The 23,157-nt window shown below is 41.0% G+C and overlaps 1 protein-coding gene across 4 annotated transcripts in view; it reads left to right on the plus strand.

Annotated features, from left to right (window-relative positions):
- The window catches only part of PLCB4 (phospholipase C beta 4), a 326,117-nt gene that overhangs the window by 188,772 nt on the left and 114,188 nt on the right, over positions 1 to 23,157 (plus strand). For all 4 annotated transcript variants that reach the window (XM_056567843.1, XM_056567845.1, XM_056567846.1 and 1 more), the window contains exons 8-10: positions 9,757 to 9,836; positions 18,533 to 18,586; positions 22,053 to 22,134. In XM_056567843.1, coding sequence (XP_056423818.1) covers positions 9,757 to 9,836; positions 18,533 to 18,586; positions 22,053 to 22,134 — 216 coding nt within the window. The remainder of the gene's footprint in view (positions 1 to 9,756; positions 9,837 to 18,532; positions 18,587 to 22,052; positions 22,135 to 23,157) is intronic.

A 23,157-nucleotide genomic window follows, 5' to 3' on the forward strand; every position in this document is an offset into this window, starting at 1 on the left:
TGTAGTAGGTAAGGAATATTTCCCCAGTCCTCCACTCATTATTTCAGTGTTTCACGTTCCTCTTCTTCCCCATGCTTTTGCACCATTGGGGACATGAGCGAAACCATAATTAGTATTACCTAATGCTTTCCAAAGAAATACATGCCAGCCTGTGAGAGGTCATCTGAGGTTAGGAGCAGGGGTCATAGAAATTAATTCAGTGGCAGATGGCGAGCAGCATGCACCTAGGATGCGCCGTTTGAAGTGACCCGTATCGGCACAAGAATCGGCCCCACTGTCACTTTGTGGGACTAATCCTGGATGTGTCTGTGCAGAATCTGGGCAAGTAAATAAGATTTGACTGTTGACGGTACTGAATTCTTAGTATGAAATTCTTTTATTCTGCATTGAAATTTTCCAGTGCATATGAAAGAGGTTACAAAACCCCATTTACATGTATTGAGGGCAAAATGCTTGCAGAAATCTCCATTACATCCAACACATGTGAACAAAGCCTTAGGCTGCCATTTTTTTATTTATTAATTTAAGCTACAGTAGTATCACTGTATATTTAAAGGGGTATTCCCACAACCCGATATGTACCCCAGTACAAGAAATTGTCAAATGTAAGTGCTTTTCTAAATTTCACACTTCAAAAATCCCCTGTACACAAGCTTGGTTCCACCTCATTGCTGTGCAATACATCCTCCTTTTTCATGCGCCAATCCTTTCCATGCAGTGAGGTAGCGCATGCGCAGTTGCACCATACCCACTGCACCGGGCAAGTATGTGAAACTCCCTGCATCTCCATCTGTGCTAGTCAATCATGTGGTATCCTGTCACAGAACTGTAAACCCTCACAAAACACGATTACTAAAAATGTATTAGATATGCCTAAAAAGAATGGATAAGTCCTCAAAACATGATAAAAACACAAAAAATATATATATATTGGGGTCTCGCACCAAAATACAAATCCAGCAAAGAAAAGATACAATTCCTTAGTTAATAAAGACCAAATATGTGCCAAGATACTGGACAGGTGAAAACCTTTTCTAAAGAGGGCAAAAAGAGAGTCACATTGTAAGTATAAGAGGGCACATTGACCCTTTTGTCCTCCATCTTTCAGGACCAAAACTGGTGCCATTGATGTTTCAAAAAGATTTCCAAATGTTCTTTTGCCAAATGTTTTTGCTTTTTCTTTTGCTTTGAGGACTGTGAGACATAAAAGCTCAAAGTAGTTGAAATTCACCTGGTAATAAAAGTAAGGCTATATTTTGTAATAATAGTTGAAAGAGAAAAATATTAATATCAATAAGTAGAAAGTAGCCTGTAGTCTGGCCATGATATACAATTCTATTTAGACTGCACTTTGCCATGCCCACGCATCTTTTTTAATACACAAATCTTTTTATAATAAAACATATGTACCGTTGTATCAATGGCTTACTGGAGAAGTGAACCCTTTGGGTCACTAATGGATTGGACATCGGTTAAACAGGGTGCAAAGGTTCGTGTAATGGGTCGTGTACTCATTATCTCAACCACCATGAGGAAATGTGGATTTTCTCACTGGGAATCCTCAGGTTGATATTAGTTGATATAGTAATAGCTAGTAGAAGGTTTGACAACTCCAAAATTAAAAACTTCTTTGTAAATGGTAGACTAGCGGAGGTCAAGGCAGGCAGCAGACAGACAGAAGAGGTCATCAATACTAGCTAGACTGGTGAGAGGATTACCAGAATACAACACACAATAACTGAAGCAGAAACCTAATGGACCACATTTCTGGGACCCTGATGGATGATGAGTTTTTTTTTTTTTTTTTAAATAAAATCCAGGGCATTGGTGGACAGCAATGGCAATTTTCAGTATTGAAAACTTTGAAGTTCACACACACATGCCTGGGGAGCCTGGCAGAACAATGCAATACAGCATCAAGCTAATTTTGCCACCTCCTTGACTCCGCCCATTTGTCCGCCCTTTGACATGCCCCAGCTTACTACTGGGGTGACACACTATAACAAGCCCCCTCCTCATGTAATTAGCTTACTACTGGGGACACACTGTTACAAACCTCCTCATTATGCTGCTGGCTGAGCGAGTGGTTCGGAACGGTGCCCCTCCGTCAAGAGGGTGCTCTAGGCGGCTGCCTATTTTGCCTTATTTATCCATAGGGCTCTTGGATGTGAATGTTAAAATAAGTTGATGTCACACAGATGGGTGATGTCATGGTAGGAGATGCCACAGACAGCCAGAATTAGTCACGTGGAAGTACACTGTAATCTTTTCAGTTGTGTGCTGCCTCTTTGAGAGATACAGGGGGAGATTTATCAAAACCTGTCCAGAGGGAAAGTTGGTGAGTTGTCCATAGCAACCAATCAGATTGCTTTTTTTCATTTTTGAAAAGGCCTCTAAAAATGTAAAAAGATGCAATCTGATTGGTTGCTATGGGCAACTCACCAACATTCCCTCTGGACAGGTTTTGGTAAATCTCCCCCTGTGTCCAGCATCTTCCTGTGTTTGACTGCAGTCAAATCCTTTTCTCCCGCACTGGCAGTCTACAGATCTCAATCCCAGCTAGTTCCTGACCAGTATGTTTACCCCATGTAATTTCTTCCTGCTCTGCCTGCTCTTGGATGGACTTTGCTACCAACTTTGCTTCCTGGAAAAGCCCCCTTTAAAGTTGCTTTCCAAAAATTGAAAAAAAAATGCTTACTGGGCAAGGAAATATAATTGTACTCACCCCTCAGTTCGGCATTTCCCTGCCAGAAGTACTGCACATGACCCTGCAGTCGATCCCTGACCTCTGGTCACTTCCTGCTGAGGCCAATGATGGGCTGCAGCATCAGGTGCACAATGTATGGGACGCCATTGTAGAATTTCCAGAACACGGGGGGGGGGGGGGGGGGCACTGGGTCAGCATCAAACCCAAAGGTCAGGATAATTTTTATTTAGTTTTTTACCCCAGCCCTGGTCATTCATGCATGAATGATTTTTTTAAATAGTGTACCAGTGGTCCCTCAACATACGATGGTAATCCGTTCCAAACGGACCATCGTTTGTTGAAACCATCATATATTGAGGGATCCGTGCAATGTAAAGTATAGGACAGTGGTCTACAACCTGCGGACCTCCAGATGTTGCAAAACTACAACACCCAGCATGCCCGGACAGCCAACGGCTGTCCGGGCATGCTGGGTGTTGTAGTTTTGCAACATCTTGAGGTCCGCAGGTTGTAGACCACTGTTAGAGGAAGTTGTACTCACCTGTCCCCGCCGCTCCGGACCGTCACCGCTCATCACCTCTGCCCGGGATGTCGCCGTCCATCGCTGTCGCCGCGTCCCCGAGGTGACCCCGATGCTCCGGCAAGGCCTCTGCTTCCCCGGCATCCTCGCTCTCCGACGCCGCCATCACGTCGCTACGCACGCCGCTCCTATTGGATGACAGGACGGCGTGCGCAGCGACGTAATGACGACGATAGAGAGCGCCGACGATGCAGCGGATCCCGAAGAGGACGCGCCGGAGCCCCGAGGACAGGTAAGTGATCGTCAGCGGACCACACGGGGCACCGTAAACGACTATCCGGTGGCAGCTGAAGCAGTCAGCGCTGCCGGATAGCCGTTTATGCGATGGCCCCGACATACAAAAGCATCGTATGTTGATGCTGCCTCTGAGAGGCCATCGCATGTTGAAATTATCGTATGTCGGGGCCATCATAGGTCGAGGGGTCACTGTACTTATAGCTTACTATAGAATATAGTATAACATCCGCCTGCAGGGTTTTTGGCCAATAAAAATGCACATTAAGACACTATGGAAAAACACTATGATAAGCGGGATGTCTTTCTGGTTGTAATACCAGCTTGAGCTTTCTTTTCTGAAGAGATCATGTGACATTCATCTATTTTACCTTGTAAAACATTAACTTGATAGAATTGCCGCAGAGTTTGATGCCCTCGTATATCTGCATCGATCCTTCAGGAAGGTAAACATCATCCCTGTATTGAAGGCTGTGTCAGGTCATATGAGGGTACATGCTGCAGCGCTATTGTGCAGTTGTGATGGGGATTTCTTCTGACCAGCTGGCACTCAGATGCTGTGTCTAAAACTAGTTGTAATGTACACAGAAGATTATTGCCAGCCAAACCGGCCAATTTTGTCAGGACCAGTCAAAGTATGTAGTGACCCCTCAACCCTCTCTTAATGGATGGTATCAGCCCTTCTTTTTGTTGCTAGTGAATGTAATCTGTTTCCCATTGAAAACACATGCACACCCTCGCAAGTGTGCATGTTTATGGTGGAACTGGGAGAGATATGGTGGAATCTGGAATATAAATACTGCATTTGGCTCACAGCTATCTAAAGTGTAGGGCCAACTACACTTGCATTGCATAAATCGATAGCACAAGCAAACAATATATCTTATCAGGACAAAAAAAAATCTATTTCGGAACTTAGCAGAATCCTTTCCACCTTTCTCCTAAATTTTTCATTCTTTTCAAAAAACTGCTAAAATGTGTCTCTGCCACTAAAATGCCCATAGAAGTCTATGAAAAAGGGCAGTGCGAGAGTACTGCTCTAAAATGTCCTCCATGCTGCTTCTGAGGGTGTGCTGTAGATATATAGGGGTGCAGGATCAATTCTTCTGTGCGTGCAGAGACTAGGCACTACCACTAGCTCAGGGAAAACTGAAAATGAAAGCTGGATGCTGCATAGGGGAAAACTGATGTAAATACCATATACAGTTTATTTAATGACCCAATATAGTGCTACTTCTCATGTACATATAGGACATCTTACCCTGTGCAGTAGAGATTCACATTAAGCTTACTGCATGCTCTCCTGCTACAAGTGAAAGGTTTGTCCAGCATAAGAAAACCATGGCTGCTTTCTATCTGAAATGGCACCACACCTGCCTAAAAGGTTATATTTGGCATTACAGATCAAGCCTATCCACTTTTATAGAGCTGTGCTTATAATCCAGGTGTGGCACAGCCACCTTTTTCTGTTTCTAGAAGACTCCTTTAAAATAACACCATAAGCGCAGTATTTTTAGGCCTGCACTGCTTGTGCGATGTCAGAAGTTAAGAATAGGCTACTAATAGCAAAATAAAATAGAAACTATTAATAAAAAGGAGGGTCTCCCTTAAAGGGGTTATCCAGGAAAAAACGTTATATATATATATATATATATATATATATATATTATATGAACTGGCTCCAGAAAGTTAAACAGATTTGTAAATGACTTCTATTAAAAAATCTTAATCCTTTCAGTACTTATGAGCTTCTGAGGTTAAGGTTGTTCTTTTCTGTCTAAGTGCTCTCTGATGACATGTGTCTTGGGAATCGCCCAGTTTAGAAGAGGTTTGCTATGGGGATTTGCTTCTAAACTGGGTGGTTCCCGAGACACGTGTCATCAGAGAGCACTTAGATAGAAAAGAACAACCTTAACTACAGAAGCTCATAAGTACTGAAAGGATTAAGATTTTTTAATAGAAGTAATTTACAAATCTGTTTAACTTTCTGGAGCCAGTTGATATATAAAAAAAAAGTTTTTTCCTGGATAACCCCTTTAAACTAAAGAGATGTTAACAATAAAAACAGCATAAGCTGCCATACACACAACACAACATTGGCTTTTGGCACAATTAAATGTAGATAGATAAATATGAGATAGATAGATAGATATACAGCAATAGAAGAATGCAGCAGCACACTGCCAGCACAAGGATATAGGTGAAACATGAATATGCAGTTAAAACATGGAGAGCTATACAGCTATGGTGTAATAGATGCAAATGTGAAACTATGAAATAGTGAGGCACTTAGCTCGCAAATTTGTCTCCGCCGGCGGTCAAATAGCTTGGACCGTCCCACCGCGATAAGGTAGCCTCCTGGGACGGACCCTACACTGTGTATATGCCTCTGTGTGAACAGTTCAGTAAGCATGGCAGGGTCTGGAATATCCAAGACACCTTATATACACACCTGATAGAGGTGGGGGGGGGGTGCAAGGCGAACATGGAGGTAGCCACTCCCCCGTATGTGCAATACAGACAAAGAATAAGTCAGCCAGCACTTTAGTTGATACCAAACTATTATATGGACCGATAGATAGATAGATATGAGATAGATAGATAGATAGATAGATAGATATGAGATAGATAGATAGATAGATAGATATGAGATAGATAGATAGATAGATAGATATGAGATAGATAGATATGAGATAGATAGATATGAGATAGATAGATAGATAGATATGAGATAGATAGATATGAGATAGATAGGTAGGTAGGTACCTATAGCTATATTACTTTTAATAATATTTTGCTTGATCGGCATCACCCCCTACTGGCTGCTGTATTGTATAGATTTGTCTACACACTATTGTTTTATAAATACTAGAAATGTTAATCTAAAATGAAGCAGAGCTGAGTGTAATGTCTAGTGCTCTGTTAGACATAGGAGTGCTACGCTGGCATAAGAAGGTAGTGGTACATGTATACGGGTGCGATTTCTGGCCAAGGCAGGAAAGCATAAATCAATAAGACCCCAGTGACCTGCTGAAGGCACAAGAAGGGGAAAAACTATTTCCTTGTGTCCTGGGAGACAAATGAGAAATGAAATGCGTCCTGTGGGATTCTTAACCTGTATTTTTAATTCACGTGGTTGCCTTGGCTTGTATGGTATCAATACTTTCATTAGCAGGACTTTCATTAGCTCATATGTACTGTATATACTGTACCGTAGTAGAGGAGTATTCATCCATTACCAAATATAAGTCTTTTGACCATGCACAATAAAGACTATTATGGGCAGATTGAGTTTGGGATATAGATAGAAGGTTTGGCTAAAGCGCTGCACATTATTGTGATGTATAATGCTGTATGCACAGTGTGTGTTGTGTTTTACACATGCTCATGTTTAGCATCAATTGTATAGATGAGCAGTATTCCCTATCTATGTGGTGCCTGATTCAAGCACTGTGTGTTATAACACTTACTAGATCTTTCAGCAGCTTTTCTATTTGATTCATTCTGTAGCTAACTTCTCCTTCCCTTTCCATAGACTTCTATGGCCAACATGTAATAGTACCACTCAGTGAGCAGATCCATCTAGAGACAGTTTAGCTGTTTTTTACAGTGAATGAAAGTTTGACAGGGAGGAGGAGGAAAGGAGTCTGATAAATCGGAAAATAGACATTTTTCTCTGATAAGATATTTTACATGATTTCTTATAGCTTAGTAACCATTACCATTTTAGGGCTCTCCTGATAAGCCAGGCACAGGTATTTGGAAATCACTAATATGTTCATTAGGGTACATTTACAGATACATAATCTGCTGAGTAAAATTCACAAACAGATTTGCTGCAGACCCAATGAAGTCAGTGGGTATCAACATAATCCACAAGCTGAATTTCTGCTGTGAGTTATGTTCCTGTGAATGTTCCCTAATAAACATAAATGAGAGGAAATAGGATGGTAAATACAATGTTTCTTTATGTATGGCCAGCTTTAGACATGACTAGATTATTGGCGTTATCAGAATTCTGTACTTTAGACAGGTCTGCTTTGGTTTTATGGACCCCACAGAGCAATGGAAATTGCCTTGGATACCTCATCTTAGATAAAGACAAGATAAGGAACTACAATAAATACTGTATGAAAATCTGACATCTGGGAATTTCGATTGCATAGAGTTCAAAATAGCCATTATGCCAAAGGTTACAATAGACGTCATACCGAGATATATTTACCAACAATCGATAAAACCGTAAAATATAACAATAACATGAACGCTGCCTGATGTTGCAGACATATAAGTTATGCTAGTGATACCTTTTCTTATTTGTGTATTTATTGATCAGATGGGCAGTTTGTAGAATTTGATGCCGTATTACATTATCTTGAGCTTAATCCCTGGATAGTTCAGTAAATTTGCAGTTAGCTGAAGGATAGATACCAGAGGGTTGTTGTTAAAGGGGTACTCCACTGGCCAGTGTTCCGGCTACGTTCGGAACATTTAGTTCTGAATGCTGCAGGCGTCGACCACGCCCCCTCGTGATGTCAGGCCACGCCCCCTCAATGTAAGTCTATGGGACCGCCACGCCCCTCCCATAGACTTGCATTGAGGGGGCATGGCCTGACATCATGAGGGGCGTGACCGACCCCCGCAGCTTTCAGAATTAAATCTTCTGAAAGCAGTCGGAACACTGGCCAGAGGAGTACCCCTTTAAAGGGGTACTCCCCTGGAAAACTTTTTTTTTTTAAATCAATTGGTGCCAGAAAGTTAAACAGATTTGTAAATTACTTATATTAAAAAATCTTAATTCTTCCAGTACATTTTAGGGTCTGTATACTACAGAGGAAATGCTTTAATTTTTGGATTTCTCTTCTGTCACGACCACAGTGCTCTCTGCTGACATCTAAGGTCCATTTTAGGAACTGTCCAGAGCAACATATATTTGCTATGGAGATTCTCTCCTGCTCTGGACAGTTCCTTAAATGGACAGCAAATGTCAGCAGAGAGCACTGTGGTCATGACATAAGAGAAATCCAAAAATTAAAGCATTTCCTCTGTAGTATACAGCCCCTAAAAAGTACTGGAAAGATTAAGATTTTTTTTTATAGAAGTCATTTACAAATCTTTTTAACTTTCTGGCACCAGTTGATAAAAAAAAAAAAGTTTTCCACGGGAGTACCCCTTTAATGGTGTGTATTGTGAGCAGAGACTGGTTACAAGTGCTGTGCCACATGAGTCTTTTATGAGTCCTATTCTTTTTAATATGTTTGTAGGTGACATTAGAGAAAGTTTGGTAAGTGTGATATGCCGATGTAACAAATATGTGCAATAAGATTGATGTTTCCGGTGGCCCCTAAGCTTTACCGAGACCACAACAATTGAAACTGCAGTTTATGTAAAATAATTCGCTTCGCGAAATGTCTGAGTATCTGAGTATCGTACTGGCGATTTTGTGTTCGGGAAGATTTTAGAAGAGAAGAATTTAGAAGCAGTGATTTCTCACAGCTTCAAAATGAGTCAACACTGCAGTTAGGCCATAGGAAAAGCAGGATGCTGGGCTGCATGACGAGCGGTATAACCAAGAGGGATGTTGTGATCCCACTGTATAGAGCTCTACGGAGACAGATCTGAAATACTGTGGTCAGTTCTGAAGATTTCACCTATAAAATGACATTGATAACCTAGAGTGAATCCAAAGACGGATGGAAGGTCTTAGTCAAAATTTGAAGAACTATTTAACAAAAAGGGACAATTTTAACCAAACTAACCATCGACCTACATCTGTTTAATGTATATGGCCACCATACAGTATATAGAAGATCATAATATCACTCTGGGCAAGCTTTGAGGGTGTCATGCATTGTGAGAACCAGGCAGGGTAACATTCCGTTCACGAGGCCCCAGGTAAGTAAGATGGTCAGAAGTTAGGCCAAAACTGATTTTTACACTTACCCATATATTTTTGTATACATAATGCTAATTGATCTTGAAGACTCCATTTGATCAAACATATAAAGTACTTCAGCATCTTGTTGTGGAGAGTTCTGTGTGTGTAAAATTTTCCATGTTGGTGTTTATGCAACTTGCTTGTTCTTCTTCTGTCTTGATAATTTGACAGTATTGAGTGTAAAGTAAACAATGTATCTCAGTTGTAAAGAAATCGGTGCACGTCTTGCTTTTGTTGCACAGTATGTCTTCTATGGAGTGATTTTCCTTATTTGTACTGTGTTTGTATGTCTTTCAGCAATGGGTAGAAGGGCTAAAATCTATCACGCATAACTTTAGAGCCAACAACGTCAGTCCAATGACTTGTCTCAAAAAACAGTAAGTGTCTTCCATGTGTCTCTTTGTTACTCGTTTTCTATATTATGTATGCTGTTCATTTTGTTACAGATTTGTCATTTGGCCAAGGGACCATGTGGCCTCAAACATATTATTTCAGAAAGGAAGTTGGGGTTGAGGCAATATATTACATTGGCTAATCCAATGAAGGGCCTTGGAATTTATATATAGTGCCTCAAGAAGATAACATCATTTCCAAAGTTTTTTTATTTACGTGCTTTTACATAGAGAATCCCAACAAGCTTCAGCTCATGGATCTGTTATTATGGATCCCTATTTAATCATTGCATAATGGGGTACTACAGTAAATGACCTATATGTCTGGTTAGTCTACTAATTATTCCTGCTGAAAATGTATGATTTTATTTATAGAGAAAAGGATGGAAGACTCTGTGCAAGTGTTCAGCCAGGCAGCCAACCCAGGTGCAAATACAAAAGTCCAAGCATTCACAGCACCAAAAAGGCTCAGGATCTTGTGCATAAGCTGTAGTTTTTTCATTTATCCCATACAAAAAATGCAACGTTTCGGCAGCAGTAGCCTTTGTCAAGCATAACGATAGTGAATAAAGTGCACATATATATAGGCCTTAGTTACATTTCATTGGTCAAACAATAAGTGTTACTATTATAACAATTAATGGTGTGAACACCCTCTTTTTCTTTCATAGGTCTGTTGAACATGTCAATCACCATGATGTCATATCACCATGCAGATTGTACACATAACAAAGATTCAATTAATTGCAGTGCTAAATAATGCTTATGCATGAATAATATAAATAAATGTGGTGGTACCTTACCTGTTAGCAAGCATACTCAAACAATCTCACCTCACTGGTGCCGATCGCGCCATGTTGGCGGGCTCAATGTGCTAGTAAACAAACGCACAGAGTCGGCGGGATGCGCCGGAGCCGCCTCTCAGATGCCACTATTGGGGGAAAAGGTCTCTGCCTATACTAGATCAATATTCTCCAATGCATCTGTGCTGGCTCAAGCCGCACAGGTGCATGAGACGCCAGTACCCGGATAAGTCACGTAGAATGTACGGCGCATGCGTGCAAAATGCCACGCATGTGCAGTAGCCAATTTCACGGACACAATACGAATCGGTTATAGACTTCTAATACAACATATAAACAGTGAGCTATGTGAATCTTGAGGCGATATTCACACGGTGATCCTGAAGGGTCCCCATATGTGATCAAAGATGATATCCATTGTGATAAATACCTATTAAAAGAAATACAGATTAAAAAATGATATCACATAAAACCAATATCTTGCAGACTGTCCACTAAGGGACTGCCCACTGAAGACTGTTTAAAGCTATTTACATCTTCCTGTAAGACATGACAGGATACTCAGTAATACCAAGTGTTTTACTCACCAGAACCCAATTCTCACGTATGATGTTGGTGATCTTATGGCTATTATTGCTATATGAAGAAACAAACGGTATTCTCATTTTATTTATAACTAGAGGTTATTCAAAGCGGTTCTTCCTTAAAGGGGTAAAGCGTTTGGAACAAATGGTACGAACGCTGGAGCTGGTGCCGGGAGCTTGTGACTTCATAGCCCTGCCCCCTCATGACGTCACATCCCACCCCCTCAGTGCAAGTCTATGGGAGGGGGGGTGACTGCCCCTCATGACGTCACACCCCGCCACGCCCTCTCAATGCAAGTCTATGGGAGGGGGCGTGGCATCCGCCACGCCCCCTCCCATAGACTTGCATTGAGGGGGCGTGACATGACATCATGAGGGGACGGGCTATGACGTCACAAGCTCCCAGCGCTGGCTCCAGCGTTTGGAACAGCTTGATCCAAACGCTGAGCAGCAAAGTACCCCTTTAAGGAAGCCATACATTGTCACAAACTGCCAGCCTAATGTTTGATCAGCTGACAGTTCTTTCTCCTGGCCTTCCTATACACATAAGCTTTCAGTACATCAGAACATTTATGTTTCTTTTATAGGAGGGAAGGGGTAACTCAATTACCAAACCTGGGGTAAAAAAAAACTTTTAGAGCAACCCCTAAAAAATAACCTTTATTGTATCTGATTAAAATAATGTTATAAGCCCCCTTATAACATTATTTTAATCAGATACAATAAAGGTTATTTTTTAGGGGTTGATCTAAAAGTTTTTTTTTACCATGGGCTTTTGCCCTGGGGTTTGGTAATTGAGATAGATAAGGGCCCCTTACTGCCCTGGGGTCATTTAGGCTATTTTTTAGAGAAAGGCTAAGCCGCAGCCAGAGAGCTGGTGAAAATCCAACATACTCCAATTTCCTCTCCACTGTCATCATGTGTTGGTAGAGGGTCGAGAAGCCAACGTGAATCTCAGACCTACTTGATTCTGACTTAGTAATTCCACAAATTGGCTACCTCCCACCAGCCCAGGAAGAAATTAACATACGTTGGTGCACAAGGACTTCCCATTGTGGTCCCCCCTGAGCTAGTGAAAGGTCTGTTGGTTAAATTTGGGTTTGGTAAATTTCTGCCAATGGAATGTTCTAGAGAAAATGTGCAGGTTATTCATCTAGTTAAACTTATGGGGAGCCCCAGTGTTCTTCCAATACCACACTTTGCACTTTATCTTTTGTGTTCCTCATTACAGTTTACATCTACTATTGTATCTCTTCATTATTTCACCTGAAGATGCTGTTTACTCAGAGGAAACACGTTGGAACAAAACATTTTTTTTTTTTTTAGAGATCGTTCATAGGAGTAGTCCTTTTTAGGGTGTTTAGGGTGAATGCCCTGACAGTCCCTCTGCAAGCAGGGAAAGCAACAAATTATTTGGTATAGGGAAAGTGGCCAAATGTCACTAACTGGACTCCTATGATCTGCTTGCTGTCTTGCTATATGGTGCCCCTTTAACATATAAAATTGTATGCCAACACTCCAGGTCTAAGTGAGATCCACTTTTATTGTCTACACATTTCCCATGTTCCCTATACCACACATACATGAAATACAAACAACGGGGAATCATATGTTAATAAGATTGTTTGGAAGCTAATGTGTTAATGTATTTGTCGTCATGTATTTCAGTACATGTATTTATTTATCTGTTGATAAGTTAAGATATTTGCACAATGGATAACTAGACATAAAGACAAAGATGTATAAGAAAGGTTGGTAACAGACAACATTTTCAGTTAAATATAGTCAAATTAATAATGATACAATCAGAACGGTTACCACTTGAATAAAAGCCTAGCTACCCAACTAAAACTTCCTACATTCAGTCCCACCTCTGGCACCTGCACCTATATCAAGATATAGGGTCCCACAATTCGAACCTGCTTGTGGCAACCGGATGTAGTCAGGAAGCCAAAAATAGCCAAATGGGCAGAAGTAGTATCTGCACCTCTCAGACATTTATCATACAGTGAAGTGAAGAAACGATCCCATTGCGACGCTCACCCGTGTGGCAGAAATGGATGTCACAAGCCGATGGTAAATAAAGGCATTCTTTATTTTCAACATAAAACGGGACTACGCGTTGCGAAGGGACACGCTCTCCTCTTCCTCAGGTCCAATCCTTAAAGGACTAGTGGGCCGGGATTTTCAATGATTATCCTGCTAAGCAGAGACGTTTTATCTGTCAGAACCACTGCTGTTTGTGGTCTTGCCTTATCTCTGAGGTAATTATGGCGCAGGACCACAAACAGCAGTGGTTCTGACAGATATGCCTTTACTTACCATCGGCTTGTGACATCCATTTCTGCCACACGGGTGAGCGTCGCAACTGGATCGTTTCTTCACTTCACTGTATGCTTCATGTAGACTGTCCTGCCAGACGGGAGGATCCAGACAGCACACCGTGACCATTGACCCACACTAGTTGGGCTCCTGAAGCGGCTACAGATGTTATGCTCTCAGCATAACATCACCAGGTGAGCACATTCTTTTTTGTGAGCACCTTACCCCCCTGTTGGTTGGGAGTAACGGCACAGAGACGGGCGCATTGTCCCTCTTTTGTTTTTCATATTCCACTGTCTCAGACATTTATGACATATCCAGTGAATATGCCAATAAAGGGGTTATCCAGGAAAAAAAACTTTTTTATATATATCAACTGGCTCCAGAAAGTTAAACAGAGTTGTAAATTACTTCTATTAAAAAATCTTAATCCTTTCAGTACTTATGAGCTGATGAAGTTAAGGTTGTTCTTTTCTGTCTAAGTGCTCTCTGATGACTGATGTCTCGGGAACCGCCCAGTTTAGAAACAAATCCTCATAGCAAACCTCTTCTACTCTGTGCAGTTCCCGAGACAAGTAGAGATGTTTATAGAAGTCATTTACAAATCTGTTTAACTTTCTGGAGCCAGTTGATATAAAAAAAAAAAAATTTTTTCCTGGAATACCCCTTTAATGTCTAGCTGGGAATACCCCGTCAATGTTTGTGATCTGCCTTATGTAAGGTTGTTGCTCGTGGACTTTTTGTTTGTACTTTGTGATTTTTTTTTGTACTGTACATGGTAATATCTAAGCCATCAGACAGAGTGCTTGCCAATTAGAGTGAGAGAAGTAGTAACAGTTCTATTATCGCTGGACTCAACCATTCTGGAATTTTTCTGTTCCATTTCCCAGGATTGTTTTAAATGTTTATGTGCCTACATGCAATTTCCACACATTTTGATGTCATTTTTGCTAATTTATATGGGCCTAACTTCCTTATGAAAACTTGTCTTTGTTTGCATTGCACTCATAATTCTTCTGTGTTCCATGCTTCTGGCAAGGACTATGCAAGATTCATAACAACCACCCCTGGAATTTTTGTAAATGATGCAATTATTTATAATGTATATTTCTTTACGCTCCTGGTCGGTTCAGATGGTTTGTTAAAATAATACTCAGCCCCTGCTCTTTGGACAACATCCCGAAGATCAGGGCATCTCCAACTTTTTTTTTCTAGTTGGTCATCATTACCAGTTCTCAACTTCATGACATTATTTTGTCTCCCAAACTTAGCAAACCATTATGAGAAACCAGAAGCAGGCAGTCATATTGCTATACCCGAGATTTTTCCAGCCAGAGAAAGGCCTGGGCAGTGAGAGAAATCTGTGGATGATCAAGTCGACGACTACTGTTGTGCTTTATCAGTACCGGGCGCCAACGGCTCGACATGCAACAATGAGGAGTCCTATGGAGGCTATACACACACTTTTTTTGTCTGTGTTTTTAGGAAATTTAAATTTTTATGTATAAAAATATTTTTTTTCCAACTTATTTGGTAAAGTCCCTTACATTTCATTTTACATCTGTAATAATTACGGACATAAAATTGAACTGAATGTAAATTAACATATGTTTTACCATCAAGTTTAATGGAATGAAATGGTAAAAAAAAAAAATTTTTTTTTTCCAGAAAATTTATATTGATGGCCTGCCCTTAAAGGGGTACTCCGCTGCTCACCGAGACCTTGTGACATCATAGCCCTGCCCCCTCATGATGTCATGCCTGCCCCCTCATTGCAAGTCTATGGGAGGGGGTGTGACCGCCCCCTCATGATGTCACATCCCGCCCCCTCAATGCAAGTCTATGGGAGGGGGTGTGACGGCCATCACGTCCCCTACAATAGTCTTGCATTGAAGGGGCGTGGGAGTGACATCCCCAGCGGGGCGAGGCCTTGACGTCACGAGTCTCTGCCCTGCATCGCCAGTCATCTGGCACAAATGGGAAGTTCATGACGTCACATTCCGCCCCCTCAATGCAAGTCTATGGGAGGGGGCGGGACAGCCCCTCATGAAGTCAGACCTTGCCCCCTCAATGCAAGTCTATGGAAGGGGGCGTGACGCTGTCACGCCCCCTCCCATAGACTTGCATTGAGGGGCGGGGTGTAACATCATGAGGGGTGTGGTTATGACATCACGAGCTCCCGTCGCCAGCTCCAGCGTTCGGAACCGTTTGTTCCAAACGCTGAGCAGCAGAGTACCCCTTTAAGGTAGATTAGGACATTGGTAGCAGTCACAATCTCTGACTGTATCCAGTGAGCCCCAGGTTCCATTCATTGTTTACCTGTGCACAGCGCTGCACGGATAGTTGTGGTGGTGCCTGATACTGCGGCTGACTTAACTGAATAATTGTCAGCTACTATCCTGACAATAAGCTATCAGTAATACAATTACAGAAAGTTATGGAAAATTGCTTATACAGTGGAATACAACTGCCATCTATTTGTGGGATAGGTTACTACACTTCAATATACAATATATATATATATATATATATATATATTAAAGCTAGTTACGGTATATGGCAAATGTATGTCAATCTTGGTAAGATTATTATTATTTTCTAATCGACAGGCCACAGAAATGATGGGAATATAATACTTTTAAGGTGACAGCATTTGTCAAGTTATGGTCCTTGGGTAAAACTGTTTTCATTGTTCATAAATCAGAATACATATTTAGGTGAAGAAACTTTATTCAGTGCATTATAAAACATCCAGCCAGCGAGAGGAGCAGATAGCGTAACCTACAGACTTTACATGGTCCATTGCTCTTTGTAAAGGCCTTAAAGCGGAAGTGTCTGTGAAAAGGCTGTAGACCCAAGTATCTGCTCTTCCCACCGGCTGGATGTTTTACATATGTAATGAATAAAGTTTCCTGTGAACAGAATGGTGAGCTCTGCTGTTTGGGATCTTCAGTGGACCATGTTTTTTAACACTACTATGTACAGTCATAGACGTAAATGTTGGCACCCCTGAAATTTTTCAAGAAAATGAAGTATTTCTCACAGAAAAGGATTGCAGCAACACATGTTTTGCTATACACATGTTTATTCCCTTTGTGTGTATTGGAACTAAACCAAAAAAGGGAGGAAAAAAGCAAATTGGACATAATGTCACACCAAACTCCAAAAATGGGCTGGACAAAATTATTGGCACCCTTAACTTAATATTTGGTTGCACACCCTTTGGAAAAAATAACTGAAGTCAGTTGCTTCCTATAACCATCAATAAGCTTCTTACACCTCTCAGCCGGAATGTTGGACCACTCTTCCTTTGCAAACTGCTCCAGGTCTCTCTTATTGGAAGGTGCCTTTTCCCAACAGCAATTTTAAGATTTCTCCACAGTTGTTCAATGGGATTTAGATCTGGACTCATTGCTGCCACTTCAGGACTCTCTAGCGCTTTGTTGTCATCCATTTCTTGGTACTTTTTGAAGTAGGTTCGGGGTCATTGTCCTCCTGAAAGACCCAAGATCTCGGACACAAACTCAGCTTTCTGACACTGGGCTGTACAGTGCGACCCAAAATCTATTGGTAATCCTCAGATTTCATGATACCTTGCACACATTCAAGGCACCCAGTGCCAGAGGCAGCAAAACAACCCCAAAACATCATTGAACCTCCACCATAGTTCACTGTAGGTACTGTGTTCTTTTCTTTGTAGGCCTCATTCCATTTTCGGTAAACAGTAGAATGATGTGCTTTACCAAAAAGCTCTGTCTTGGTCTCATCTGTCCATAAGATGGTTTCCCAGAAGGATTTTGGCTTACTCAAGTTCATTTTGGCAAAATGTAGTCTTGCTTTTTTATGTCTCTGTGTCAGCAGTGGGGTCCTCCTGGGTCTCCTGCCATAGCGTTTGATTTCATTCAAATGTCGACTGACACTGATGCTCCCTGAGTCTGCAGGACAGCATGAATATTGCGTTGACACCTTTCATTAATTTTCCTCTTTTGTCCACGCACAGGGAGATTAGCTACAGTGCCATGGGTTGCAAACTTCTTGATAATGTTGCGCACTGTGGACAAAGGCAAATCTAGATCTCTGGAGATGGACTTGTAACCCTGAGATTGTTGATATTTTTCCACAATTTTGTTTCTCAAGTCCTCAGACAGTTCTCTTCTCCTCTTTCTGTTGTCCATGCTTAGTGTTGCACAGACACACAATGCAAAGACTAAGTGAACTTCTCTCCTTTTTATCTGCTTTCAGGTGTGATTTTTATATTGCCCACACCTGTTACTTGCCCCAGGTGAGTTTAAAGGAGCTTCACATGCTTGAAACAATCTTATTTTTCCACAATTCTGAAAGGGTGCCAATAATTTTGTCCAGCCCATTTTTGGAATTTGGTGTGACATAATGTCCAATTTGCTTTTTTTTCCTCCCTTTTTTGGTTTTGTTCCAATACACACAAAGGGAATAAACATGTGTATAGCAAAACATGTGTTACTGCAATCCTTTTCTGGGAGAAATACTTAATTTTCTTGAAGAATTTCAGGGGTGCCAACATTTACGGCCATGACTGTAGGCTGAGCACCTCCTGAGCCTGAGTGTGCAGAGAGGACTGTGTCAATTGTTGTTACCTGTGGAATCTGCATTGTGTGAACTGTCACTTAGGAGTATAGTGCTGGTGTAGAATGTATCCATATATGACATTCAAAAATGTTTAGAGAGACAGGAAAAAACTGTAGGGGGCATCAGAGTAGATGAGTAGAGGAAGAAACTTTTGTAAGTTAAAATTGGTTGGACAACCTCTGTAAGTATCATGTTTCTATTCACTTTTGAGGAATTGAAATAAAAACCACTAAATTCTAATGCCTACCAGCTTGTATTAGGGATTCGTCGAAGAGGAGTTTGGGGAAGGCAGATATTATCCAATAATGATTGTTACCTGAATGATCTACATTTTACTGTAATGCATTATACTTCTTGTGTATTTCAGCTGGATGAAACTCACATTTCTCACAAATGTAAATGGGAAAATCCCAGTGCGAAGGTAAGAAATGACAATGCTAAAATAACAGACACAACTGTTTGCCTGTCACTTACTGAACACACAGTAATAGCAATTGTAACGTAGTTAAAGGGTTTCTCTGGTTCTGGGTGTTGGGTCAGCGAGATGGTCCCTGATGACTTCTACCTGTCCTCCTGGTATTAATGGATAGCTTTCTCCCTATATTCAAAACAAGAGATCGCCCCAGTGACTTTAGGCAGCATGAAAGTGATGACAGGTTCCCTTTAAAGGGATACAGAGATCGTGTCGTACCGCTCATAGAAGCAGACCATACAACAGCTATGGGGCCCGTGGGACAGAGGGGCCCCCCAAGGATGGTTGTGTGGTCTACTTCTATAGGACTCTGTTGCCTCAGGACTCTGTTGCCTAATAAACAGTGATGTTCAGCTGTCTCATTGGCCAGCCATGATGTAGTGCACCGTCACAATGGCTCTAGTTACACCCTCATTGGGGGGGCTGTTGATGTCGGGGGGTCATCCCCTTCTGATTTTTCTATGAGGCCCCCTTAACCCTGTGTACACCCCTGTGGGTACAGTATAGGCTGAAAGGTTTGTATGGGTTATGTGTAAGAGCCACAGTCCTGTCATGTGAGACACTTAGACCTCATAGACATTAGATAAAAGTTGGTCGAACCTGTCAATTTCAGCAGAACCAGCCAACTGTCTTCTATGTATTGGGGCCTCATTCGTGTTGATGTCAGGGGCAGGCAAACGGATCAGATTTGTTAAAGGGGTATTCCAGGAAAAAACATAAACAGATTTGTAAATTACTTGTATTAAAAAATCTTAATCCTTTCAATAATTATCAGCTGCTGAAGTTGAGTTGTTGTTTTCTGTCTGGCAACAGTGCTCTCTGCTGACATCTCTGCTTGTCTCGGGAACTGCACAGAGTAGAAGAGGTTTGCTATGGGGATTTGCTTCTAAACCGGGCGGTTCCCGAGACAGGTGTCATCAGAGAGCACTTAGACAGAAAATAACAACTCAACTTCAGCAGCTCATAAGTACTGAAAGTATTAAGATTTTTTAATTTACGTAATTTACAAATCTGTTTAACTTTCTGGAGCCAGTTGATATATAAAAAAAAACTTTTTTCCTGGATAACCCCTTTAAAGTTCAGTGTCTGATCCTTTTGCTCTCCTTGGAGATAGGCCTTCATCATAGGTGTCTGGCAGCGCCTCTTTTTCTGTTTCCCATTGAAAACAGATACAAACTTGGCCAAACTGAGCATAATTTTGTTTAGCAGAACACTTATTAGCTATCGACGGTGAATGGACACATGTGGGTAGCTGCATACATCATGTAGCCACGACCCCCCCATTGCAAACATACCACTGCTGTGAATTTTTCGACTGCCAATTGATGTCCTGTAAATCTGTATCCATTTTCTATATCCATACACTGCAGCTAAATAGAACAATGATATTAAAGGGGTATTCCAGGAAAAAAACTGTTTTATATATATCAACTGGCTCCAGAAAGTTAAACAGATTTGTAAATTACTTCTATTAAAAAATCTTAATCCTTTCAGTACTTATGAGCTTCTGAAGTTAAGGTTGTTCTTTTCTGTCTAAATCCTCTCTGATGACACCTGTCTCGGGAAACGCCCAGTTTAGAAGAGGTTTGCTATGGGGATTTGCTTCTAAACTGGGCGTTTCTCGAGACAGGTGTCATCAGAGAGAATTTAGACAGAAATGAACAACCTTAACTTCAGAAGCTCATAAGTACTGAAAGGATTAAGATTTTTTAATAGAAGTAATTTACAAATCTGTTTAACTTTCTGGAGCCAGTTGATATATATATAAAAAAAAAAGTTTTTTCCTGGAATACCCCTTTAAGGAACTGCTGTTTATGTGTAGTTCATGAGCTAATGTACAAATCACTTTTTTTTTTTCTTGTTTGCTATGGAGAAGTATGAGAACTGTAAAAAGAATTCCCTACGTGAGACCATAGAGCCAGGCATTGTATGGAGGGGGGGAGAACTGACAGAGCTGTTGGTTCTGGGTCATTACCTTGACAGACAGCTTCTCCGAAAAAACATCCTCCTGAGCAATGACGTCCTGCTATAACTCAATTGTGGACTAAATACGTGCTCAGTATCTCCATAGGGTGTCGATAGGACTACAGAAATTAATTGAGCATTTTATTATTTTGTCCATGGTGCACGGTTGATCATATAGCGCAAAACATTTTATATATTTTAAATTCTATGAACAAAAAGATAAAGAATTATAAGTTATATTTTCTCGTCATTTTTTCCAACTGGAACAATAATTGTGGAGTGTGTACATTATAAAATGTTTCTCACCAACAGTGCCACCCTTGTTCATGGGCTTAGCCTGGTACTACAGTTCAGACCCATATCACATGAAAGAATGAAAGAAGCTGAGTTGCAATATTAGGACAACCTATGAACAGGAGTGATGCTGTTGTTGGAAATTAAGTAGACTCTTTTTATTTGAATCATACCCCTTCATATAGAAAGTGACCTAGTACAGTAGTTTCCAACCAGGGTACCTCCAGCAGTTGCAAAACTACAACTCCCAGCATGCCCAGACAGAAAATGGCTATTAGAGAATAATCTAGAGCAGTGTTCTTCAACCTGCGGAAATCCAGATGTTTCAAAACTACAACTCCCAGCATGCCCAGACAGAAAATGGCTATTAGAGAATAATCTAGAGCAGTATTCTTCAACCTGCGGACATCCAGATGTTTCAAAACTACAACTCCCAGCATGCCCAGACAGAAAATGGCTATTAGAGAATAATCTAGAGCAGTGTTCTTCAACCTGCGGACATCCAGATGTTTCAAAACTACAACTCCCAGCATGCCCGGACAGCCGATGGCTGTCCGGGCATGCTGGGAGTTGTAGTTTTGCAACATCTGGAGGTCCGCAGGTTGAAGACTACTGATCTAGAGGTACTTTTGCATGTCTTGTACTTACCTGATTTAGCTGATGTGGCAGGCATGGGATCCACTTTGGATGTAAATTTATCACTGAAGTGGCTCTGTAATGCTGCCTACATTTCCAATGAATCCTCTGGTTGGTGAAGCGGGTGCAGCGTTTGATCACTGCACCTGGTCATCTAATTAGGCTGCTGGTGCTGGAGTTCACCTAGGTAAAATTATTTAATCTCATAAGTGGGTTGAGGTCAGTTCACATGTATGTGCAGTTTCGATACATTTTCTTATTCAGAATGCGTTTTATTAATTAGTACCATCATGAGATTAAAGGGGTACTCCGGTGGAAAACTTTTTATTTTAATTAACTGGTGCCAGAAAGTTAAACAGATTTGTAAATTACTTCTATTAAAAAAAATCTTAATCCTTCCAGTACTTATTAGCTGCTGAATACTACAGAGGAAATTATTTTCTTTTTGGAACACATATCTAGGATGACTTTTAGATAGGCCATTGTTACTGACCATCCATATGTTCATTTTCTTTCATAGTATTACAAGAACATTTGCATCTGGCAAGACAGAAAAAGTCATCTTTCAAGTTCTTAAAGAATTAGGTCTTCCGAGCGGAAAGGTATTTTTTTGTTTTTTAGATTTATTGTATTTTTTTGCTGCAGTTGAAGTCAGAGATACATCCCAATATTGTTCTGGAAGGAAACTGAGACTTTAAGAGGTAATACAGTGTGTCTCCAGCTATGGCAAAACTACAACTTCCAGCATGCCCGGACAGCCAAAGGCTGTCCGGGCATACTGGAATTTGTAGTTTTGCAACAGCTGGAGGCACATAGTTTGGAAAAATTAAACGTCCTCCTCCAAAACTGCTGCCCAACACATCTTGCGCCACATTTTGTATGTATTTTAGACACTTTGTTTTATCTTGAGCGGTAAAGGGAGGGAGGTTAACAGAAAGTGGGCGTGACTTTGTAGAAAATGGGTGGGGCTTAGATGTGCCAAAAATAAGCCAAACCAACAGATGGTCCATACTTAGACAAGACAGTCTAAAGATGAGCCACTCTGATGAATCTGGTGCATTTGTACATGGTCTAGTCTAAGTTTAAAGTGTCTAACAATTAGACTGTTTTTACTTATTGCCACCCCCCTCCCCCAATGTACTTACCATTACTAACTACACTCTAGCCAACGAAAAATAACATGGACAAACTACAAAGTGTTTTATATATATATAGTTGTTTCTTTACAGCAACAATGCAAAGCAAACAATGGTACAACGCTTAACAGTCACAATAAAAAAATGCATGAAAAGGGCAGAAAAACAGCACATGTAGAAAAAACTGCATTGGATAAATCATCCATTCCTTGTCATCTGTCGTAATTGTGCAAACATTTTTTATACGTTCCAGCATTAGGCTATGTTTACACTGTGGAATGTCTGGTCGGAATTCTGCAGGAATATTCTGCACTGACATTGAGTCCCATTGATTTCAACAGGATTCTGCGGCACTGTTCACAAGACGGAAATCCCGATTCCGGCGTCAGTAGAAATGCATTGCCTTCTATGAGGCAATGCATTTCCAAGCGGTCCTAGCGCCTGCCGGATCGTTTTCACCCATGTGAACCCAGCCTTAGGGTTGTTGGA

The sequence above is a fragment of the Hyla sarda genome, chromosome 3 (assembly GCF_029499605.1).
Source record: "Hyla sarda isolate aHylSar1 chromosome 3, aHylSar1.hap1, whole genome shotgun sequence".
Classification (NCBI taxonomy): domain Eukaryota; kingdom Metazoa; phylum Chordata; class Amphibia; order Anura; family Hylidae; genus Hyla; species Hyla sarda.